Source organism: Stigmatopora nigra, chromosome 7 (genome assembly GCF_051989575.1).
Source record: "Stigmatopora nigra isolate UIUO_SnigA chromosome 7, RoL_Snig_1.1, whole genome shotgun sequence".
NCBI classification, from domain to species: domain Eukaryota; kingdom Metazoa; phylum Chordata; class Actinopteri; order Syngnathiformes; family Syngnathidae; genus Stigmatopora; species Stigmatopora nigra.
In genome coordinates, this window is record NC_135514.1 from 865,690 (window position 1) to 891,835 (window position 26,146).

The 26,146-nt window shown below is 37.9% G+C and overlaps 1 protein-coding gene across 1 annotated transcript in view; it reads left to right on the forward strand.

Annotated features, from left to right (window-relative positions):
• The first annotated feature begins 2,427 nt into the window (after positions 1–2,427).
• efna4 (ephrin A4) overlaps positions 2,428–26,146 on the forward strand; it is a 35,897-nt gene continuing 12,178 nt past the window's right edge. The window contains exons 1-2 of the mRNA XM_077721534.1: positions 2,428–2,813; positions 23,656–23,954. Coding sequence (XP_077577660.1) covers positions 2,689–2,813; positions 23,656–23,954 — 424 coding nt within the window. The 5' untranslated portion in view covers positions 2,428–2,688. The remainder of the gene's footprint in view (positions 2,814–23,655; positions 23,955–26,146) is intronic.

The window sequence follows — 26,146 nt, forward strand, 5'->3', positions numbered from 1 at the left end:
GGACCACCGGTGGCTTTCACAAACGGAGGTGCAGTGATTACTGTCCCAACACGCTCCCATGGGGTGCATGACAAGCAAGGGTTTAATACCTATCTCACATATACATATACACATACAACAAATGAGGGTGATGCAGATAACGGATAAAAAAGGATTGGTCTGGCTCAATAGTGTTTGACCAGCTTGTGCAGTCGGTATCTAAAAGGGTCATATACTAATCTAGGTGTATTTAGTTTGAGAGTATAAAAGTTTGGGGAGACATTTTCCAATCACTGGTCACCACGTATGTTATAGAATCCCCAGAGAGCCATATAAGCATGTTTATGGGGTTTTCTACAGCTGTTCCTCTGAGGTTTTATTTGATTTTCGAATTACATATAGAGGACCAAGAAATTACTCTTGTGGGCTGTAAAATGCCCATGGGCAGAAGGTCTCCTGCTTCTGAGTTATAGAGCAGGTGTTCTTTTAAAAGGGAAGTGTTTTGCTTCAATGACTAACTAAGCCAATAACACAACAAACCAGGTGCTGCCTGTAAATATGTAGGTAAAACAAAGGAGGAAATGTAAGAGGCCATTAGTGTTCCGTTCTGCTACATTTTGGTATTGATCCGATACTTTGTACCTTATCATTACTGACACTGATCGAGTCATCATAAAATGAATTACTAAAGAAGAATTTTCAAATCACTGAAGTTATTTTCTGAATTCCAATCACTTAAAAAACTTTCATTTTCTGAACCGCTTTATCCTCACTAGGGTCATGCAGGGTCATTCACTCCCACACCCATATCTAGTGTCCAATCAGCGTACCATGCGTGTCTTTGGAATGTAGGAAGAAACTGGGGTACCCGGAGAAAACCCACACAGGCCAGAGGAGAATATGCAAACTCCACACAGGTGGATTTGTACCCAGGACCCCAGAGCGTTTAGGCCGGTGTGCTAAAAGAAATACAATTTTGGGGTGAAGGTTCACCAGTCAAAAGATACTTTGTACACTATTACCTTTCTCTTCACATTGAACTGCAATTTTACTAAATGTACATTATTTATGTCCCAGTTCATCATCTAAAGTTGATTATATTCATACATTTGTTTCAATTGTAGTACATCCACTCACTTTCAAGCATTATTCTTTCCTATAAATGTATTCCATTAGGTCTCAACACAATTTATACATCTTAAATTGGCTGTGCTAATGGTGCATAAAGTCTCACTGTTCTACTCGTGGGGGTTGGTCAGGATGCCTCCCTCGGTGGGAACATGGCATCTCGTCAAACTGTTGCCACTTCAGCTAGTTTAGGCCCAACGCATCAGTTTTGCTCTCCTTGCACATGTCCAGTGACAGCATTTTCTTACACAGTAAGCATAACATCCATATACGTAAGTGCAGGTTTATACTCAATACTTAATTCCCTTAGACACTTTCGGACTTGTTGCCTGTACCAGACCTAAAAATGACACAACGGATAATACAATGTCAACTTATCAATTCTTACAGGTGGTTTATCATAGTGAGTTTCCCACTAACCCTGCCATACCATTTTCTCTTCTGTCCTCCCTTATGTACCTTTTTTTCCCTGGGCATTATTGCATTCAAGAACACAATATACACTTCTTTTTTTGAGACCAGAAATTATTGTGACCAAGATGAGACCAAGACCTTTGAGAATTGAGAAACAAAGATCGAGAAGACAACCAGACCATAAAAACTCATTTTAAAATTTGAAGAAATATCTATTTGTTTTGCTTGCTCATTCTTCATTCATTTTCAACACCATAATCGTAATCATAATCACACTACCACCGAGTGGAAATTGATTCCACGCTGCCTGCACCAAAGTAAGGTGAGTGAACCATTATAGCACTAGGTGACTGATTATTTATTTATTTTTAAGGTTTTGTCACTAACAGATTCATTGGACTTTTAGTAATGTCTAAATTTAATTGAACATGTTTTACTTAAAATGATATACTAACTCTGATGATTGAAAATGTTCTTCTGCCTCGTGCCTGTAGTTGCTGGGATTGGCTCCAGCCCCCCTTAGGCCCTTGTGAGGATATAGCGGTTCAGAAAATGAATGGAAAAAAACATTGAAAAGCTTGTTATATAAAGTTACTTTGTATTTGAAACGGTATTAATTTCAATCAAATGAAAGCATTTGACATGAGCTACATGATTGCAAATCTTATGAAATGAATTTGTACATTTGAAGCAACCTTTATTTATTATTTTTACAGGTAGAAAAGGGGGAGCGGCATCAACATTGTGCTGTCAACAAACTGCAACACCAGTCGGCGCACGTTACTAGTTATGGACTCTCTGAACTGACCACACCTTTGACTCGTGATTGGCCAAAAGTTTGTTCAGCCCCGCCCACCCAACCTTGACGGCTCCACCCACTCCTCGCCCCTGCGACCACTTTTGAGCCAAAGCTCCTTCTATCCCATATCAACATTCCTGATCTTTTATTTAATTTATTTTTTTCACCATGACAGGAAATCAAATCGGCCAAAAAAATGAAGATTTTTGATACATTTTCCAAAGGTCCTCACTTTGAAGGCGCATAATTTCCTAGCATTTGGTGACTCCTTTCAGTCACCTGGCGTAGAATGACGCGCAACTAGCTTTTCAAGTTAAGTCTCCTGTTTAGTGATCATTGTTTCGTTTTATTTACACTCAAAGTGCGTGATGGGCTCCCTTATTTGGACGCCAGCCACCTTTCCTGCTTGGAAAAGCACTTTTTTACTTTTAAACATCATCTCAGCTGTGGTGAGCAAACGGCATGCAGTTTACTGGAACTCCACTAACACCAGGTAAATAAAGTCTTATTTTAGAGAAAAACGCTGGCGATCTTGCCTTTAAGGGGCAAATATCTGACTTTTTCGCTAGATCCAACTTCCATTGTTGCTCAACAACTTAATAATTGTGAAATGAGTCAGAAAAAAAGAAATCGGGAAACTTCTGACTCACCTGTGTTCTACTATTTTTTTTAATTTTACCATGACTGCAATGATGGATTTTTACAGAATTCTGTGGCTTTTGTCTGATTTTCACAAACATAATTGAGGTTTATTAATCTGTGTGCATGTGCAAGTGGATGCAAAGCTGGTCTTTAATGTTTGCAGGGTTCACAATGTGCTTTGGAAACTGTTTTTTTGTGATTTTTTTTTTAGCTTGGACCAGAAAATAAAGAGAAATAGTCTGTTATCATAGAAAGATCAAATTATTCAATGCACATACATTTTGCAAAGTAAAATTTTAACAGTTTTCAGTCATATAAATCCCAGCTTCATTAGAGAAACTTTTAAATATCACTTTGTGTTGTGTTAAAAAATAATGACTGGAAAGAAAAAAGTCAGGGAAAGCCTACTCAGCTAGCTGAACCCTTTTTAAAATTTATTTATTCATAGATATGTGTTTGCAAATTCCCTTTTGTCATGATTGTGAATCAATTTTGAATATGTTGACATAGTGAAGCCAGATCTCACATTATACAGCCTGAAGTTTAACTCTGACATGTAAGAAATCTTTCAAAAAACCAACTGTGAGGCAAAAGTTAAAGTGGACAATGTTTGTGAAATATTTTCTCTTCTTTTTTTATACCATCACAAAAACACCGGATATGCACATTTGTCAAAAGTTGTTGTTCTGGTTCTATGATTATCACTGGTACCCATTCTGTCATGACATTTAAAATCCACACTTTCTCAATCCAGCCAAGGAAGAAAAGAAAGTGGCGCACTGTGTTGAAGCCTCACATGATGTTTTGGTTGAAAGTCCACAACCTTCAGGGTTTTTGAATTGTTTACTGCCATTGCAGTTGAGTTTAGTGTAATTGGTGGAGCTTTGGCATTGTGAGGCTTAAGGACCTCTCTGTACCCCTGTGATTCTGACATGAATGGCCACAGTTTTTTGGCAAGCAAAGCCCACACAAACACGGTGCCATCATCGCCATCATGCATCAGGCCAACAACCTCCGTCGTGCTTGTTGCACATTCCCAATCGTGCTGCTCTCTCCTTTGCTCCCAGAGTTAAAAGCAGGGTTCACCATCCTTCTCGTCTTCCTCTCTTCACTCTTCATTACTGTCCTATTTACACCCCCCTCAACCCTCTTCACCCACCATCTATACGCCTATTTTCATCCTTCACAGCTCCCTCCTGGCTACTGATGGATGTATGAGCTGTGATTAGTTGAGCTTCAATCATTTTCCCATTTCCTATTTTCAATAAACTGCCAGCCAAGAGCCAGTTGTTCTGAGGCCCCCCGAGGAGGAGTCCGGGTTCTCATCAGCAGGTTCAGGGAACCACAGCGGGGACATTAGGTCACTAACCAAACCCACTGGAGCCGATCATTTTCTCTACAGGGTATATTTGATTAGCAAAAAAATCAGTAATTCAGTAGTTCAAGTACACTATGGCGAGAGGCATTTTTTATTGTGATGAATTAATTTGCAACAAGCACCAACACCTCAGTAAGGTTCCATATAACTTGACCCTCCAGCCACAATTTTTAATACCGCTATGTCAAACAGTAGTGTTGCATTTTAAAGTAAGGACATTTACATTCTGTATTTCAAGATTTTTGTTACAAAATGAAACAATAAACTACTTCTCAGTGTTATATTTCCGCTGAGAAGAGGAAAGTTTTTTATCGCAAGCATAGATGTGTAAACCATCTTTATTTTTCATGTGAAATTTACAGTTATTTTAACCAACAGTTTGAAGCAACTTCACTTTTTTTCCCCTTTATCTGAGGAATTATCTATCAGAGGTCATATAGCATGTTCAGGCAAGGCACTCTGGGAATTGAGGGACATTTTGCCAACAAGATATTCGGGTAACATTTTTTTGTTTTGTTTTCTTGCACAGCTCTCATTTAAAGGAAAGCTAATTATCTAGCCTCACCTTATTGGAACATTTTATGGTTCATATACCGGTAGTAGTCACAAGCAGTCATTTAGATGAAATTTAAAAATGAATTCATTAATTAATTTTATTAAATGTGTTTCATATTACTGTTTCAAGATCAGGCCATTAAAGATCTGTACTTAAAAAAACCCAATGTCTGGTACTAAATCACTGATTTGTAGTGCATTGCTAGTTGAAATGGATAAAAAGTCAGTCGGTTTCATTGAATCAGCAATTCTTTTAACAGTTTGCACAGAATTTTCAACAATCAAATATCCTTTCCTATTTTCATACTCATCATCAATATATTATGTGTTTTCCTCTATAAGGAACTCATTTAATTCATTGGCTGCCAGTAATGGTGCTAATCCATTTTGACATAGAGAAACTAGCAGCAAATAATTGCTGTCAACCCTCCCACTCAAAATGGTTTTTCCATCAATTGCAATGAAGCATGAGCATTGACAGCCAGACCTCCCTGTTTAAATAAATTGTCAATGGCAGGCATAGTGTTAAATGAAATGGAATTTAAAAACAAATGATCAACTTTTCAGCATCATTGAGGGCCCTAACCGTAATGTTCTTGTTTTATTCATTTTGTTTCTTCAACCATCTCTTATTTATTTATGGCATTTAATCATAAGAAGCAGGTGGGTTTCCCCTGCTTGTTTAGACCCAAAATATAATTGATGCACTCTTAAAAAATGTTCTCTTGAAAAGTGGTTGTTTAACAAATAAAAGATTGAGTTTACACACTTAGCGAAGGTGAAGAAATTCAAACACTCGTCTATTAGGATGCGACATTCGTTTCTGGCCACCATAAAAAAATTCAACTCTCTACATTGCACGGTTTGCACAAACCTAGCGAAATAATCTTAACATACACACACCCATATATTACGCTTTATAAGCATTATAGATTATCTATATCAATAAACAAAGTATTAACAAAATGATTGATGAAATAATCATTCTCATTCTTATAATTGCAATATGGTGCCGTACTTGCCATGACTTGTTTTTTTTTAGTATCTAAATTAGTCACTTCCATTGGAGTCCGCTATGGCAATATCATACTTTTAATTAGAATAGCCCTTGTTTGTTTATACGTATAGTCCTGCTTTATTAATAAACAAATGATTTCAAGTTTAAAAGTTGCAGAGTAGAAGGAGTTCACGAAAAGTAATTATTTGACCAGTGAGAGCATTTTAGTGCAGTCTATGCATTCTGTGAAGTGTAATACCTCTGTCTTGAAGCAACAATTAAAAAAAGAAGCTTTAGAATGCAATATTGCAGCTCAAGAGCCACTGCAGTCTCTTTAAACACGTGATGGAAGACTTTGGCCGTCACCTCTCCGTCACTGTCTGGATTTATGGTTTTAATGAAGCACGGGCAGCCAGGCGGAGACGCTAAAGTGATGCAGCTTCCAGCCCCCCTCCTGATTGAAAAATTGGAGCTTAGAAAGACCGAGACTCACCGTCAGCCTCTTTCTTTTTTACGGTTTAATGAACGAGGTTTACGAGCGTTGTCGATTTTATAGCTGCCTTTTCCCCTCACGCTGATTGTTCCTTTATTAGAAGAGAGATTATTTTCGGACTTCCCGGAGCAGTTAAATGTTAATATAAAATTATAAGCATTGTGTTATTGAAGCGCCTCACAGCATTTGTTGGTTCAAACAAGGTAATGAACAAATTTGTGTCCTCCTGACTAACCCTCGTGTCGTCTGAACTGCTACTTGTCTTCAAATCCCCTCCTGTCCTGGCCTTAGCTTTGGATCAGCAGCTTCTTAATTGGAGACAAAAGTGTTTTATCATCTCTTCTGAAGGATCCTGCACAGCCTCATTTTCCCCTCCCTTGTCTCCTCTCTTAACAACAAACTTTGGGCCTATCCGCCGCATAGTAAAGGAGGCTGTTCCTGTTTCTTTATTGAAAGCACACCTCATTAGCCTTTCACTGTCTAATTTAATGTGTAAATGCATGCATCATTTCACTTCCTGTGTGAGTGTGCCGCATTAAATACTAATCTAAATCACATCTGATTCCTCCACGCAGGCGCAAAAATGGGCTGTGCTTCTGCCAGCTATTATCAGAGGAGATGGTTGACATTTTCTTCATATAGATTTAAATACATCAGTTACACCTGCAAAGTGATCAATTGTGATTAATAGTATTTTATCGTATTGAGGGATTTAGCGATTCAAACTAAAGTGTTTGAATTGATGTCAGTGTGTGACACTTCTTGGCATTTTGGTGCTCTTAGCAAACTGCAAGAGGGTACAAATTATTACAAAAATCTATCAGGAGGATTCATTGTAGCTTATCTAGCCCAAATTTAAACACCTTGCTAAATTTGTTGACATATGTGGTGATTGTAATAAAAGGAGGATTGTTATTGTTAAAGATAGATAGATAAGATTTTTTTTCCTACCAAATCCTGTGTTCGGTATCATTTCAATCGACCAATTAATTTATATAATCTTTTAATATTTATTAAATTGTGTGTTGTGTAGTTGAAATAAAAAGTTGATAAAAAATAGTTTTAGAAAAATAAAACTGCACAGCCTCCCTTTACGGTGTTTTGTGTATTTTCGCCGTGGTTTACTACTGTTTAGATACTGTTCTTTTGGTAACACCTTCTTTTCCCCCAGCCTCCTGTTTAATTCTCAAATTCCCCCCTTGTTGAAGCCAAGTTTATCATATTTCCGACAGATATAGACTATATTATTTTGAAATGTTGATCATTATTATGTTTATAGGTCTCATTATTTTTAAGATCACAAAACCTGACATTTGACCGGGAATATGTAGCCTTAAAATGACTTCCCATCCACTGTATATTTCCCTTTTCCCAAGGGTCTTCCTGCTTGCTCCTCCTTCTCCAAAACGTGGGTGTGCATGTAAATGAGGCTTTTTCTACTATTGCATCACAGCTCTGTGACTGTGTGTGCAAATCTCTGTATTCCCCTGGCAAATTATTAACACAGAGAACCTGGATGAACTATAATCAAGATACCTACAGTGAGGTAATTACCACTTTACTCCCTGTCCTCCTCACAGACTCCTTTCGTACAAATACACACACACACACACACACACACACACGCACACTTGGTTTCTCTCTCTCTCTCCCTTTCTTGGCTTACATGTCATCTAACCTCATCAAGTTGTGAGTTTCACTACTGTGCATCCAAGCCCTATTGTCTCGCTGCTGAGCTGCGTCCACGAGATGAGTTTCATCCAGTGCACTGGTGTGACTTATCTTTCTTCGGTAAATGTGCTTTGTGTATTTGTGGCTGCTCCACTCATTGTGTTATCCGGGCCGGTACACTGCAGTAAGCTTGCTTTGGGGAAAACAAAGATGAGATGTGATTGTAGCACTTGTGTTGTATTGTCTTATTCTGCAAATAGCCGCCATCTCTGGATGCAACCCACTGGACTATAGATGTGTATGTGATTACAGCTTTGAAGTAATGGAGAAAAATATTGCTTGTTTGCCATTTTATGGCTAACCTTCACCAAGGAATTTAGAGTGTCCAATCAGCCTACCATGCATGTTTTTTGGAATGTGGGAGGAAACCGGAGTACCCGGAGGAAACCCACGCAGGCCCGGAAAAAAACATGCAAACTTCACACAGGTGGGTCGTGACCTGGATTTGAACACAGGACCCTAGAGCTATGAGGCCAATGTGCCAACCACTCGCTCCAAATTATGTTATGCAATTGAAAAGCTGACTAATGCTGTCAGAATGTGAAATAAATCACAATTCAAGCATAAGCCTGAGTCATTGCGTTGCGCAACGATTCATTCCACCTGAGGTATTGAAAAACTGTACCACAAAAGCGGGTGGAGAAAAGAACAAATCTTTCGCTGAAGCAATATCATCCCTTTTGCCAAAGTAGGTCATTGTCTCGTTAAGACATGACTAACGAATTAAAAGAAGTCGTGGTTTATGGTTAAAGTGACATTAAATTTCAGTATTTCTTTAAACATTCTTTTTGTTAAATATAAATATGGTTTCCATTTTACCAGCTTTTCACATTGATAATGAAGACCAAATGCTTAAATATTCAACATTTTCTAATTTTTAAAAATTGCTGGAGGTCATTGTCATTATGCAGGTGTCCAAAGGCAAAGCACAGGAGGTTAGGTTGAAAAAAAATAGTAAATCCATGACCAGTTGAGAAGGCCGACTTTTGCCATGCAAGCCGACAAAAGAAAGTGTTGAACAGCGTGTGAGAGTGAAGGTTGCAGAGGGAAAAAAAAGACAAGGACTGCTGGTGCGACAAAAGTATTGTATAAAACCACAGCAAATGCACATGGTTACTTTTTAAAAATGGCCTTTTTTTGAATGCAACCTTTATCCAGTTTCATTTAAACCAGGAAATATTGACAATTGCATAATAAGGTACTGTGTGATGTCACAAATTTCAAAAAACTACTCTTTACAGAATTTATGATTAAAAATGCAAACTCCATAGCAATTCAATACAAAAACTATAAGCTACTGATAACTCATTTCAACCAGGACATGCCCACATTTCGACCTGATACACAAAATATGTAAAAATGTCTGAAAATGTCTTTAAACTTGATACTTAACCAAAGTATTGCATGCCAGTGACTGAACCACCAGTGTAAGTCTATAAATCAAGCAAGTAAAACACTACCATCAGCAATTCTAGATAAGGGATTTTAAAAAGTCTTCAAATAATGGAATCAAAATGGAATGCACTCTGGGCTCCAACCAAGATCTTTTAGCTTGCTGTTTAAAGATAAAAAATTATTAATAATTGACACGCAAAACTGAGATACATTTATCTTATGAAAAGTCGTCATAGCAAAAATAGCCTACAGAATATGATATTCCTATGGACAGAGGAATGCTTAAATAGTAACAGTAACATTGACATAGTAATGGATTGCTTCTTAATGTCCAATATATAAAATATATGTCGTAATATATAATGGATATTGTTTTATAATTCATATCAATTAATAGTCCAGTTCTTATAGCTGTGTCATTTCTGTATACCTGCATGCCAGTAGTGGGTGAATGCAAATTGTATGTTTTCAGTAAATATAAGCACATTCTTAAGTATGGTAAAACTATGTAGAAAAAAATAGAATAGAGGAACACACAGAAAGACAGTAGTCTAAGTCATTGGCACAAAATGGCCGCGAAGCTGTTTATGTGCAATGGATTAGGTGTTAAAGGACGTTGTGATGAAGGTCCGTTTGTGAAATTTCATTCGTTGAACTCACAATGAGCCACCATTGTTAAATGTGTCGCTCTGGCAGTGTATTGCTTTCCGACAAACACAAGTTCAATTAGGATTTGGCACGAGAATATGTAAACCCAATCAAGTGTAACTTGGATGCAACACTGCTCGTTCGTTTGCTAAGGTTTGGTTGATTATATTTATGCGTTTTAAAAAAAAGAAAAAAATAAGCTAATAATAATCATTCAGTCACGCTCGCGCCTCATTGGTCAGGCTAAGAGGTCTGTCGAGGGGCGACCTGGGAGTTTCCGAGACAGAAATTAAATTAGTATCGACCGAGCACAGGCACAAAAGTGCACCAGGAACCAGGAGGATTGAGACATACTGAGACTTGTTTTCCATCATGTCCGTGTAAAGTGGTATTCCAAAAATTGTGTTAAATTGTATTGTGTAAATTTTTGCAGATTTCTTTGATGCTTTTCAGACATTATCATCACATTATACTATCAGTCATACTACTATGCCATATGGAGGCAAAATCTTGGACATAATATGCCGTATATCTTCTATTTGTGAATGTATTTTGCATTGTCAGGTTCTGACTTATATTCTCTATATGATTTAACATAATATTTTGTCCATGTATTTTTGTGCCTTTTCATAATTTTCACACAAGCAGTTTCTAATGATATCCAATACAAATGTAGAAGCTTTTACAAAGAAAATAATCCTTACTTATGATTGATGGACATATTTAATCTTCATGTATTGAATTTAATGTCTGGATTAGTATAAGAAAAATTAGGGAAAGGCGAACTACCACTATTATTATCATATTATATACAAATATCTCGTGAATTTCAAAGTCTGTGTTGTTCTACCATCTACAAGTAATGTAAGAAAAGCAAACTTATTACTTAAAGATTACCTAGAAGTATCTTTAAAATAGCATGTTTTACCAATTTCGTCATACGCAGTTTCTGGGTTTGTTGACAATTAGGCTTTTGTCGTGTCAATGATGATGAAAAAGCCAATGTCCGATTATTATTATTATTGTAAAATACGTACTCATGTCATTATTTTCAAATGACAACTTGATCAGTAGATTCTCATACAAATTTGAGTTGTGGTCTTACCAGGAGGAAACAATTCTTATGTTTATCTAGTTGGAGCACTGGTGTTCTATTCTACACTTGGATATGTACGCACGAGAACACACACAGGGTTCACTTGCGCATGTACAAGTGAGTACTCACACTTGGTGGCTCAGAAAGCAAGTAAAAACATCCGAGCGGCGGCGAGGGATGGCCATTGCGTTAAGGAGAGGATGGTAGGGAAGGAGTCAACAGATTTCATGTCCCCAAACTCCTCGAAAGGGCCCCTGGGGGAACACGGGGGTGAGGTGTGGTAGTGGGGGAGAGGCAAGAAAGGATGTCAGCCGCCATTATTATCACTGTCAGCAGCAGGGGAGAGCCCCTTGACCCCACCCCACTCCTACAACATACACAGACACTTCTACTCCAAAGGTGTGCCAATGAGATGCACATAGCCAATGCTACCTTTGTCTTGCCGGTGCACACAAATGAAGGGCGGTCGGGTTGTATCTGACATTAGCTTTTGTATAGCAGGTTTTTCCAAGAGAGAATCAAGAGAATTTAGTAGAGCATGCAGCTACATGGGATCAAACAGCTTTGTCTCTAAACTTACCCTTACCTCCTCCTTACCCCTTCTTCTTTAGTACTGTTGGTAGTGCTATATGTAGCTGGATGTATTTGAGTATGAGCTGTGTTGTGTTAAAAAAAATACAATAAAATAAACAAATAAATATCCAGTATTCTTTGCAATTGCTCGTAATCTCTATCCTACTTCCCCATTCTGGCACGAATAAAACAAAAAAAAACACTATTGGGGCTTGTAATCACAGATAGTTTAAAATTATCTATTGTACAAATTAGCAGTTGAGAGCCGTATTTTTTTCAATCTGACATGGCTGAAACAATATTAAGATAAAGAAATACATCTGCCACCTTATGTTCACAGCATACTATAAAACTATGATTAGTCAATCCACAAATACTTTCTAGTAACCAATTTTGGTCATTAAAATTACATAAATATATATAAATTTTTTTTAAAAAAATTCAAACTTTACTTCTTAATAATTATTGAATTCATTTGAATATATATTATATTTAAATATATAATCTTTTCACGACTACATTTTTGTAACTTTTGAAACATGCATGCAATACAGTGCAATGCTGCGTTTAGGCCCACCAATGACTCTCCAAAGTGCATTTTTATACATCTATTTAATTTTGCATAGTATTTAACGCACTACGAGCCATCGTTCCCTGCCATTCTCGCTCAATCAAACTGGATTGGATGTCTAGCGCCGTTCATAGCAGCCACTTGCGTAAATGAGAGCCGCGTGAATGCTTTGTGGTCAATTACATGAGATTGTCACATAAGTACTGTATCTCAAATGATGGAGTATTTTCACTCATTGTTTTTTTTTTTTTTTTTTACTACTTGATTGGTAGTTTATTTCCACTCGTAATGATGCACCACCATGCACTGTTACTCCAAAAACAAGTCAGACATAATTAAACACATTTTCCAATAGTTTTGAAAGTTTGTGTGTATATAAATTTGGGATTTGTGTTCATTTATCGCTTTCTTTATTTTACTTATTTAATCAAAATGGTCATTTAACTTGGTAGGTTTATAATCGAACTCTGGTGCTCGTAATTGACAGTGTTGATAACAATGGGAGTGTAGTTGGTGGTATTTTCAAAATAGAAATAGCCTTGTCCCAACTGTGTAGCAAGGAAACTCATGAATCTCATTTCTCCTCTATTCAACTGTAAATGGACTTCTTGTATGCCGCACACTTCCAAAAGCAGAAAAGCATATATTTTGAGTGAATTCCGAATGTACTGTTACGTTGTCTATGTCGTTGAAAAAGTGTTTCATTACCCAATTCGGTGCAATTTTATTGATTCATTTTATTTATTTATTGCAACTTTCTAAGTGGATTTCCAATGGCTAAAACACAAAGACACACGTCTGAGCTTTCTGTGTGTTAATCTTGTAATTTTGGGTCATCATGGTTCATTACTTAAAGAAGCAGCCAGTCAGTCATTTTTAATCCCAAATTAATCACATAATCCTCCTCCAGCACTACGTGAGGCGGGTGTCTGCACATCTCCCCTTGACCCTCGCTGCTTCCTTCCTCCATGCTCCAACACCCCCACCCCTAGACCCCCTCCTTTGCCCTGTTCTGTTTTGAGCCTTAATCAGTGTTCTGGAAGCTCATTGGCCTTTCGTGGCTGCTCAGGGGCAGAGAATGACATGTTAGTGAAAAAATGGAACAAGTTGACTTGAAATAATGATGATTTTTGCAGCTTTACTAGCTTGTCATGAGATTGAATGAAATCTGCTGTTGTATGGAAAACTGTTAAGTCTGCTGTTGCCATGGTTATCCCGGATCGCCTTTTTTAATAGTCCCACTGATCAGAAACTCTAATGTTGACAGACCCATAGGTCGGCCATTGGGGGCCATGACTACCCCCTAAAAAGCATTTCCCTTTAACCTACCATAAGCCAAATAAATAACATTACCTCAATACCCCACACTTATGATACATATGTGTTAGCAAGGTCAATCTATCATTATATATTGGCCACCTTGCAGTATATCGAGTAAAAGAACAACCATTAGGAGAATATCTAATTATACTTTAATATCCAAGTATGTAAGATGATGTGTACATCTTTCAAACATTTTCTAAATTGCTGCTACGCGCACAAGAATTTTCACACAAAGATAAAACATATTTTTTGGTTAGTTTTGGCAAATCCGGGAAACACAATATTAGGAATAATGACATTTTCTTTAGACTGAAAACCACTGAATAGCTTTTAGACACTGCATCAGTTTTCATGCAGAGTTCATTACTATGCCCCCTGCTCCCAAAGCATTTTATACGCGCCCCCCTCAAGACTCACATCTGATGACGGGTCTTAATTTTGAACAACTGAGACCAAGTTTCAGCTACATTTTAGAACCTTTATGCCCCTATTCATTCTTTCCTAGACCAACATTGCGGGTTTACTAATTAGCTTATCATACATAAAATGCTGTTATCAGTTATATTGATTGTCCATCGATGTGAAATTTACAGAGTACTAAGAGTTTCATTTATATAGATACTGAGATGGAAGACCAGCTTCGAGAGAAACACATTCTTATTTTGTAATTAAAGATTTACTTTAAAAAAGCATAATTTAATCCAATCAATCTATGAATTTGGTTAGATTCTGAAGCATATGCTACATCTTCATATACATTAAGTCCCGATAAAAGTTCCTTCCAGTTTTTTTTTTCCAATTTCTAACTTTTTAGCAAATCCTCCAGCATTTCTCTGTTCAAAAAAGGTCTATTGCCTTGTCTAAGGGAATTAACTATCATGTACTTTGACTTGAGTCATAAAGTCATGTTATTTCTCCCAGCAAATCGTCAAATTAAGGTCACGGTAATCATAAGAAGTCAGAAAATAAAGTAAAGTAAATTAAAATAGAGTAAATATTTTATTATGGTGACTCAACAGTATTATATCCAAAATACTAATAATTAAAATAATTTCCAATAATATTTAAAGAATTAAAATCTTAGATGCATATTTATAAATGAACAAAAAATAAAGATATTTTAAGAAGTATATCCCATTAAACAGCTGATGCAAGTTTAGTCTTCAGATGAGCTTTTAAATCACATCAAATACAGTTAAAGGAAACTTTGCTACTGCATGAATTAAAACAACTTTAGGTGGCTTTTGGTGAGTACTGAGGACGCGGTGGGTAGCTGTGCGTGACTAGAACAGGACAAAGCCAAGCGCCTCGAGGAGACAATCCAGGCGACCTTCCGCACCCGGAATGCATGGTCCTCTATGTAAGAGTTATGACGGAGAAAGATGGAGACGTAGAAAGAAACGTGCAACGGCTGCCATGAAGGGAATAGAGGGCAGAGGGCCAGTTTAGGCTCTTGGGATTCCAAAGCAGTGACCGTGAAAGTGCTTAGATAAACACGGAACAGAGACGGAGGGGGTGGCGGGGTTTGCTAGTAAAGTGGAAGACGCAGTGAATGGAAACGAGAAGGTGACAGAACATTGCTGAAAGTGAAGGTTGAGGGAACTGGCTAGTGAGTTTAAAAAGTAGCACAGTTGTAAAGTAAAATACCCATTTTAGCTTTATTAAAACCATTGAAATTCATTTGGATGTCACCTCGTGTCCACTTGAATTTTTATTTTTGACCAAGTTGACATGACAGTCTTTTCTCTTTCACTTGCTTCTGTTTAAGTTTCCTTGGAAATCTGACCATTTCACTTGCCAATAACACAAAGCAGTATTTTTGTGAACATAAAGTATGCTGCATGTTATACTTGGGAATTCCATCAAATAAAATGAATATAGATACAGAAAGAATGTATCGTAATTACCAATTCCCCTCCTCTCAAATGACAGTGGCTAGTAATGTATTAATCAAAATATCCTCTGTTAAATTTCAATAATTTCATACCAAAGTTACTGTACCACAAGTATGAGCACCTTTAAAGTGTCTACGTTTTGTTTGATTGGTTTACAGTATGTGCCCATTGGTCCCTCAATCCTCTGCTTGCCTCTGAATAATTCAGAGTGGTTGTTCTTATTGAAGCACATTTCTATGACATGTCTGGGCTGGGTGCAGCCTATCCAATGAATTGAAATAGCTTTTCTCATATAAAACAACTGTTTTTCTTTTATCATACGTTATTGATTCCCAACAAGGCTGTAATTTAATCACAAAAATTCTATTGAATCACGGACTGAACATGACGATAAGACCTTTTTCTTTCAAAGATTAATGTGTTACTCAACTGGAGAGCTACCCTGCTTTTGCCAGACTGCTTGGAATTCTTGGAATTTGAACCCATGTTGCGTGAAAACATGTTTCAGCATATTGCATATTGCTCACTACTCTTCTTGTACTATAAGGTTTAAGTCACACTTACAGTATTCTGTATTGATTTCCCTGTGTTTCATTATTTTGCATTTGTTACACAGGTTTATATGTTTGGTCTACAGTGACCTTAAAGTGTTGCATATAAAAGCCACAAACATTCGACCAGAATATTAAAGAGTGTTTGTTATAAGATGTAATCTACTAATTCTACTAATTCTAAAATGCGATTCAGGTAAATCGTCCTTTTGCCGTCTTTGAATTAGACGTATCCTTGTATTGAGAACAATTTAAAGACAACAAACATCACTCAGCTCTGAGGATGCTGTTTTACACTTATTTGTGAAAAAATAAGTGATATTTTTTAATAATTCTTTCATTATCTGTACTGCTTTACACTGCTTACCCTCACAAGAGTTGCAGAGGTGATTTATTGTATTCTAGCCGACTTTGAGCAGGAGGCGGGATACATCCTGAACTGGTTAACAATAAATTCCAGGGCTCATATAGACAAAGAAACCTTATGTACCTTTGTAGTTCTTTAGCTACCATAACTATTATTGTGGTTTGCAGGTTGCAGGCAATTCGTGCACTCCGTTTGAGCACCATTACCCGGGACACAATCAACAACACTCCGAATTGTTAAATTGCACATTGTAGTTAAATAGCGCCATGGTATGACTGTTTGTACGTCACATAATGGCTGTGCTCACAGGCAGTGATTTGTTTTTTAATTTAAACATTATCCCTGGTATTATAGTTCTTAGCAATGTGTTATGCATCTTAAGATTTGTTCACAAGAAGGTCATTTATACTGAACCTTCACTTTTCCTTTAACGGTGTGTGTTACATTGGTTCTGACAGGCCTGTGTTTACTCTCGGTTCACTTTGTCGGGACTTGTCTGCTTTGGATAGCATGTGCATGCACGAAATGTTTTTGGGGAAGGCGTCTGTACTTATTACTTTGACTTTTAGGGTCTTTGGCGCTAGGTAGTGAGGTGGGGAAGAAAACATTCATGCTGGAGTTGCTTGTTCAAGGATTAATTTTGGCCTCGATGCCAACTCTGGATTGCTTGTTAGTCCTGGTAACAGCAGCCCTTACCTCATTAATCACCTGCACTCCAGACTAACTCTTGGCTCATACACTGCCTCTATTTTGTTCTTTATTTGTAATAATGTTTGTGTGTCCATTGTATTTATGTGAAATAAAGCAGCATTTATTGCCGGCAACGGTCATGCAGGCAGCTCATCTCACAATGTTATGGTCAAACTGTGAAAATCGAATCAATTGTAAGACTGACATCCTTGTCACGAGCCCATTTAAATCACGGCATGGCTAAAATCTTCTGGAGGTAAAAACACACCCTGCAAAATGGAAATTAGTCTACACCCTATAAACACACACAAAATACTAAAGTGTGGTTCTTTTGGTTTGTGGACACCTGTAGCCGTATCAAAATGCTACTGATGGGCTGGTTTTGATAATATTGGTGAGCCGGAATAAGATATTTTCCTCAGTTTTGATGTGCAGCTGAGTCACACAGAATAGACAACAAGCAGAAAATAAGATATTTCGGGCTTGAAATAGGTATTGTGCATCAACAGCAATATACCTGCACTCCAATGACACTAGAAGATTGAGTGGATATTTTGGGCCGCAGGTCCAAAATCACAAGATCTTCTCACACTGTTTGACATATGAAAATCACACTATCACAATTAAGTTGGAACGGTGAATTGAATGTATCAATTTCAAATTTAAACATAAGGATGATTATTACTCGCTTCCATAGTTTAAAGTAATTGTTAGTATTTCCATAATTCTCATGTGCACTGCTTTCATAAACAACTTTACAAAAGCATGGTCAGTATTGCCAAATTATCCCTTTTTCATCAGCTCTCTTACACATTTCATTTTCTCTGGGTAATGTGGCTTCTTCCCACATACCAAAAACATGCATGGCAGCCTGTGTGAAAGGCCTGAATACTGCTTTAGTTGGGGTTGTAATACGTGTTGCATAGAAATGGTTTTCTTTCATTTTAAATATTGACATTCAACTTGGAGGGGCTCTCTTGTTTCACTTTTTCAGTCAGATGATTGGTATTTCCGACTTTCTGGTTTCCAGGAATTTGGCATAAATTTACTTCCTGCTAATCTCTGTGAAAATGATCATAGAGTAGTGGAGGAATTTAAATGGAAAAAAACAGGAATCTGCTTGTTCTTTCCTGCACCTACTGATCATATCTTTGCCTCTGCGGGTAAATCTAAGAATTGTATGGTGCAGTCTGTGAGTTGGGGGTTTACCAAGAGATTTTTCATCCAGCTTTGCAGGCGGTTGGACGACGGGGGGTCCACAGATGGTCCGAGACGGGGGGCGAGTTCCTTGTTTGTGCGCAATGAGGGCCATAAGCACCAGGTTAGACACAACACTGATGTTTGGGTTCGGCAAGGGCTCAGTCTAGGGGTCCACAGCTGATAAGATGGGTGGGGGGTGCCGTGGGGTTGACCTGATTTTACTCCGTGTTGTTTGTACAGAAACACAAAAAAGGAAATTGAGCGGGAGGCTACTCAGATTCTGCAACGGTTGTTGTTCCATGAAGGAAATCCTGTTGAACAAAATATAGGGTCATTGAGTTTGCAAGCAAAAATGTTATGCTGTAAGAGTCACTATTTTTGCTTGGCTATTTTCTAGTCATCTTCACTTATTTTCCAACAACCAAAAGACCGAAGATGACCAAATGATGTCCTCAAATTAGTACAAAACCGGCATTTTTGGGGTTGCTTGAAAAACCCAACCTAAATCGCTTTGACATTATAGCAATAAAACATTTTTTGTGGCTAAAGTTTGTCCGCCTTGTTTTGGGGGAAGTGTGTCATTGTTTTTGCTTTCTGTTACAGTGGTGGTATGCTGGAAAGCAAGAATAGTCTACTAACCTTGTTAAGTCCCAGTTGTGCAGGAAAATAGCTGGTTTTAGGCTCACCACCTGCTTAATCCCTTCACTTTACTTATTGTGAGCCTACTGCAAATGAATAGGAGCAACTCTTCAGGTTCAAGGTTACAGTTTCTGAAATAATGTGCTCAGCCTTGATTGACTTGAAAAAGAGCTGGGTCTGAGTTCAAGTTGTATGCTGTTCAAACTTAACTTACCAACCTACTTTATTTTTTATACTTACCCAAAGTAGCCTAATTTGGACACTTGTTGATAGTTAATATTAAACGCTGTTCAATATTGTCACACCTAACACACTCCAGACAGTGGTATCGGACAAATTGGATGTTTTCTCCCTTCATACTAATGAATGAATATGTCATAAATAAATGTCATAAATGTGTCTGGCCTTGGAAGACGAACTTGTGGAGAAGCACTATACAATTTCGTCATACGCTGCTGAGGGTATGATGACTACTAGGCTTTTTGTCAAGTCAATGATGACGACAATGCCTATGTCTGATTTTCATTTTTCATTTCATTTTCAAATCTTAAGTTTTTCACAATTAGTATAGAAGGGGCAAAAGGGCTAAGAAATTTTATTTAAAAAATGTCAATCTATAATTGGCCTAACTGATGAAAGTAATACAATGCAATCAAATTAGAGGCATTTTATTTCTCTTCATTGCTCAAATACAAATAAGGAACAATTGGAGGAATAATTAATAAAACACGTGAAAACAGATTAATTGGTGCTTAAAATTAACGTAAAGAAAAAAGGAGGCATCCTGTTAATTAAACATCAATGTTTGTTTATCCTGTACTTCTCATCACTTGCAGTAAAGCAGTATTTCAATGGTTTCCCCCAAACCTACTGTTGTGCCAGCATATCAATTGACTAGTCCTAGTGTTATGCAGCTATTTTCCAATATAATACAGGAAATCTTTTTAACCATAATAATGAAAGTTTAGCGTGACCTCAGAAAGGCATAATCATTATTGTGAGGCCAGTCTGGCCACATAAAGCTCGAGTAAGTCACTCAGGACCCCACCCTCCCCTCTCCTATCGTGTTTGACCACGATGCAACTGTCGGCGCCATCGAGTCGTCTGCGCCTCCCCAGACAAGCTTTAACTTTAGCACATACGCACGAAAAGCAGTCTTTGCCTGAGGATTCGCAATTTTTCACTGTGGAATTCCTTTGCCTGTGTGATTATGGCAGTCCACTGGTGTTCAGCATACGTGATGCTTTCTGCTCTGTATTCCTGACACCATGTTGTGGGATTGTTGCTCCTTTAATTATTCTCTCATATTAGTAAAGGATCAAAGGTCTCTGCCATGGTAGAAATCTTTGCACATCATTAGAATGGGGCATGCATGCTATGCTTGACTGCCACTTTGTTTAAGCCTAGTAAGATTGACACATATTCAGACGGCAACCACTATATGATGCTTCAACTTCTTTCTAGAAAAACAAAGTGCATTAAATCTTAACTGTTTGTAGGAATACTTTTATACAAGCAAGACACCAGTAGAGCACATTGTTGCTGTTTTTTTTGCATACATATAGTGCAGGTCACAGAAGAAGAGAGTTTACAATCCCCTACAGTGGTACGTCAATGAACTAGTGCTAACTTTTTAGTAAATTACAATGGGGAGAAAAACTTAAACAATTGTTTTAAGATATTATTTAGGTCAGGTGTGGCCAAGTCCGGTCCTCGAGAGTCCTTATCCAGTCTATTTTCCATATCTCCCTCCTCTACCACACCTGAATCAAATGATGAACTCATCAGCAAGCTTTCCAGAAGCTTGATATCGATCCAGATTATTTGATTCAGGTGGGTTGGTGGAGGGAGAAAACTGACCGGATAGGGGCTCTCAAGGACCGGATTTGGCCACCCCTGATGTAGGTGCGCATTTGAATTAATGTTCAATACTGAATAAATAGAGTGCACTTTATGCTCCAAAAATATTGGATATCCTGTTTGGAATCAAAACTCAACTCCTCTCTTTGAACTCTTCTCTATTTTACTGTGGCGCTTGAGGTCAAATATTTGAGCCAATCTTTCGAAGCAATGCATGAGAAATGAGCATGTGTTATGCAAAGCAGTGAAGTTCTGTTTTGCTGTCCTTTCCATCCGCCTTCCATTCCTCATTTTCGTTCCCCCTCGCTGACTTGCTGCACCCCTTTCTCTCTCTATGCCACTCTGTCACCCCTCTATGAAGACTCCCACTGATAGACCTGACCCTTCCTGTGCTGCATCCGGACCCTCTGTTTTTATTTCATTTTTTTCACCCTTATGTACCCTCTGCGAAGAGAAGACTAATTAAAGACTTCCACTTGGCTGTTCTGCCTTCTGTCTGCTCTGTTCGACTTTCTGGGTCACTAATCAAAACTTTCTTTTGATTTTTGAGCTTGTTGATTGATGCTTGCTTGTATTTTACCTTCCTAATAAGGAGTAGTAGTCTCATTTATTTAAATGTTTGCAAAACACTGCAGTCCACATTCTAAATTGCGTTGAGGTTGTGTGAATGGTTGTTTGTCTCTAAATGTGCTTTGATTGACATGTGAATTAGACAGGGTCAATTCAGTTTTCCTGTGATCCACAAACACCACAGAGAATAGATTGATGGGTGTTGTTTACCCTTAGCAATGGTGGTAACCCCATGCAAATGAATTGATTTACAGTCAACACTTAGCATCTGAAGGACACAGTTCATTCATGATAGTTCAACAAAGTCTGTGCTTGCTGGACCGGGCACTGAATGAACTAATCACAATTGGACTGTTGTGGTTGTCCTAGAAACGTTTGCCTCCGACAGGTTTCATCAGTGCTCAATCTAAGATGAAAATCAACATGCAATTGCCTGCTTGCCATGCTGAAGGATTTACAAGCTTTAACTTCAAATATCCTAGATAAATGTTGATGAGTTAAAGTTATTGAACTCTGCACCGATTTGTTACTACAATCCTTTTTGTTGAAAACTTTATTTAAAAGTGTATTCTGTTATGTCTCTGAGACGGGGGTAACTGCAATTTCCACTGTCTATATCTATGTAAAACGGAAATGTAGTTTCTTGATTGTTTTATTGTTTTTAATACTGATACTCATCTATTTCAATACAGAGGTTATATGTCCAAACATAAGCATAGGTTACAACAGTAGGGGTCATACCTGCAGCTTAAACTATGAATGTTAGGTGTGAAATATCTTGTATAAAATTGTCAATCTTTGCATCGACAAAACCTTAAACGATAGTTTTTGTATGTACAGACAGGTGCATACTGTTTGTGTATCGTCTATTTTTAGAGCTCCAGCATTTACGATAATTGCTTTCCATGATCTACACAGATAGCCTCACCTCTCACATTGATTTTCACACTAACTCTCTCCATTTTTGTTGTTTCAATGGTCAGTCTGATTATTCCCTGCTGACTTTCCTTTGCATTCTTCACTTTGCATCTGTCTCGGAGCATGTTAGTTTGTACACGGGAATGTCTTTAATATACAGTATCTGACAGGAGACAGGTTCCGAGTGGTACATTACGCGCCTCGACTATAATAATGATCCCGTCTTGTCCACTGGTTGTTATTGTGCCAAAATCCAGTCGACCTCAACGGAAGGTGTGCTTGTGTATGCCAATCATGTCTGCGTTTCCATTTCTGTCTCGGCATATCTTCACTGAGTGGATGAAGAAAGGAGTACAGACAGGTTTATTGTATTTGAAGCCCTCTCATTGGTCTTAATTAGCACTGATGTATGTTTCAGGATCACTTCCGTGACAGTCTGGTAATTCTAAAATACTGTCTTCTGACATGTGTTGGGAGGAAAATCCATCCCTGAGGTAGCAACATTCCATGAGGCATTTAGGAATCTCAGAGTACCCTTTATCTGCTTAATTGCTTTCTCTTTTCATTCTGTCTCATATTACAGTAAGTATCTCAGCAAAGCTCAATCCATTGTGCCAGTTCTTAACCGACCTTTGCAGACTTTAGGGATCATCCCTCCGTGTCAAAGCCATAACCCCTATTGATTTTAAGCAATATGTGACACGAGAACAAGGAAGGGCCTTGGCTATGATTCAAATTACTGAATGTTTCTTTCCAGTGCACTCAACCGCTCACAATATCGAACACGTTTCCCTTTGGACTTTTACGAATAATTTCCAAAACAAGTTTGCTGAATTGAATTGCTCTGAATATTTAGGATTTGGATGCAACATTCAGAAGGGTGTGCACTGGGCAGATGTCAACTTAATCTTGAAAAGTAAATTATTATTTTGCTTGTCAAAGCAATACTGCTGTTAATAAAACAACATAATATTACACTCACTACATTGTTTTTCTTTTTTTTTTACACAATGTGTAGACTCCAGAAGGGGAGTGAGAGCAACCTGAGAAAAAAGACATTTTTAACTCTAAAGTATTTAGTTTTATGAAGTATGTTGGCAAACTAAGCCTGCATTATTTGCCGCTGAGTGGAAGGTTCATTTAAAAGCACATCTTGTATAATTTAATCAGTTCTCTTTTTACCAGTCAAAAATTTTCAAATCTGTATTATTAAAATTCTTGTTTTTGTTATGTTTTCTTCTAGGTTAACAGCAGGTGAACTGTCTATCCAAGTAAATCTCAATGACTACCTGGACTTTTATTGCCCTTACTACCCCAGTAAGCAAATTCTGGGCCCCAAGCAGCCGGAGACGTTGGCCCTCTACCTGACAGAGGAGGCCGCCTTTCAGGGCTGCGTGGAGACACCAGCGGCCATCAAGCGGTGGGAATGCAACACCCCCTTTGCTCATTTTGGCTCGGTGCGCTTCTCAGAGAAGATCCAAAGATTCACCCCCTTCTCGTTGGGATTTGAGTTCCTGCCAGGGCGCCACTACTATTATAGCTGTGAGTATGATGCATGCGTGCCACTGTGTGTGGGCGCTGATCCAAGACACATGAAGGCTGGCCATTGTTTCGAGCCTGTTTGAGTCTTGCCGATATATTCATAAAAATATGCCATGCTTGAATGACCTCTTATTCTTTTAACTACCTATTGTTAAGTTTCTCAATTGTTAGGAAGTTAATTCAAAGTAATCCATTTTACATTTTACAACCAATACTAATTGAATTTGCTTTAACTTTATTATTATGAGCATGGGTTTTGTTAAAAAAAATATTGAAAATTTTGCAGTATTAACGAGCGAACTCACATTTTTCAATTTAATGTCACCCATCACCTTAAATGATCACACAAATCTGTGTGCCTATTATTAATGTTCACCTCACTATAAGGATGGTGGTAGAAACCTCATGGTTTTATCTCCTGTCAACTTATACTTAAAATGACTTTGTTGTGAAGGTTTTCGATGTCTATTTTCTTTTGGCTCCGACCCAATACCGTGATCAATTAGGAAATTTAATCCTATCTCGGGGGAGTCCTGAAAAAACTCAGCCTCTACTGTGTATAATTTACTTGTATGCGTCCACCATTCTTTAACAGTAAATAATTCCAGACAGAGGACATCTTGGTACCTTTTAGCCCACCCCCTTTTTCTTTTTAAGACAACTTATGTCAGAGCAAGTGAAGAGAGAGGGTGGACATGAAACATGGCAAGGGATAAAAGGAGTGAAGTGAATAAATGGTTTTCAACAGTGACAATACAGACAGATAGAGGTACAAACTGGAGATCAATACGGGCAGACTGCTAAGAAGCCATGGGGGATGTGGTGGGTACTGCCAAGTTCAAATGCCCCGATGTCAAAGGTTGGGCCAACATTCTGATGTGATGTTGACACCGCAGGAGACCTTTTCTTAAACAATATCAAAGAACTGTTACCGTTTTTTTTCTTTCTCTTGGTACCATTCAATTTTAGATTTATACCACTCAATGCTGAAGCCAGATATTGATAGTGTTTCACACCAAATCTACTCTTAATTTGGATGCCCAGTCAGTCATGGTGTCCCCCGCCTGGTACCCAGATTTAGCTGATATAGGCTCCATCACCCTTGTGAGGATAAGCTGTTTTGAAAATTAATGAATGAGTGAATTTCTTCTGCGATAGTAAAAGTACAAACACAGTGTACAATGAAATGAGTGCAAGGGGTGCAAGAAGAAAGGGAAAGCATCTTTACATAAATTACTTGTGTAAAATCCGGACAATGGAGCTTTGTTGGTGTGTGAAAGCGCGGATCCGCATCCATGTATATTATGTACAGACAGACAATCTGTATTCTATTGTGCCTGCTGCTACTTCAGAGAAAAGCAACAATAGAAAGTTGCCCTCCCTAAACCCAGCACCCCTTCAATCCGCTCGGACCACTTTGGGCTCTTAGTATTTGTGTTTGGTCAACATGAGCGATAAAGTTGATCCAAATATGCATCTCTTGTGTTTAGTATGTGCCACTGGGCAGACTATAAGGGCATTAAACAACAATAGTGCCGCATATACTAATTCCATTAGTTGTTTCAGTCTGAGCCCGGCTCAATTTGTCTGCTCTCACACACTGTTGCACTTGCAAGTCTGCCAACTTTAGGCTCCGCCTTAATTCAATGTCTTTCACTTCCAGTATGATCATACAGCAACAATAAGTTATTATATGTAAGATGGCGTCTTTTATACATTTTAGACATTTTTTCTTCCTAGAAAGCCAAAAATAAATGATTATAATTTGGAAAATAAGGAAATCAAACCACACCAGGGGAGTGTGTTGGGCAGTGCTTTGCATGTGGATTATTTAAAATTGTTCCATTGTGGCCACATATTGTCATACCTTTTATAATATATACGTCTTGCTGTGTATTAGCCTTTCACACAAAAATTGTCCTATGCTTCACTACACATATTTCAAGGAAAACAATGGATCAATTTCTTTTTTTTTTCCCTCACTAGACCTTTTTAAAATCCAGATACTACTGTGTGAAGACAGGAAAAAAAGTCAAAGCTTTTAAAATATTATATAGCAATGCTAGCTATACTGGAATGTTGCCAAATGATTCCCTGTCATGACCATGGTGTGCTCGGTTAATATTGGTGGGCCAGCCGTGATACCTCAGTATCTTGTTAATGGATTCCCAAGAGTTCTTAAAATGTATTGA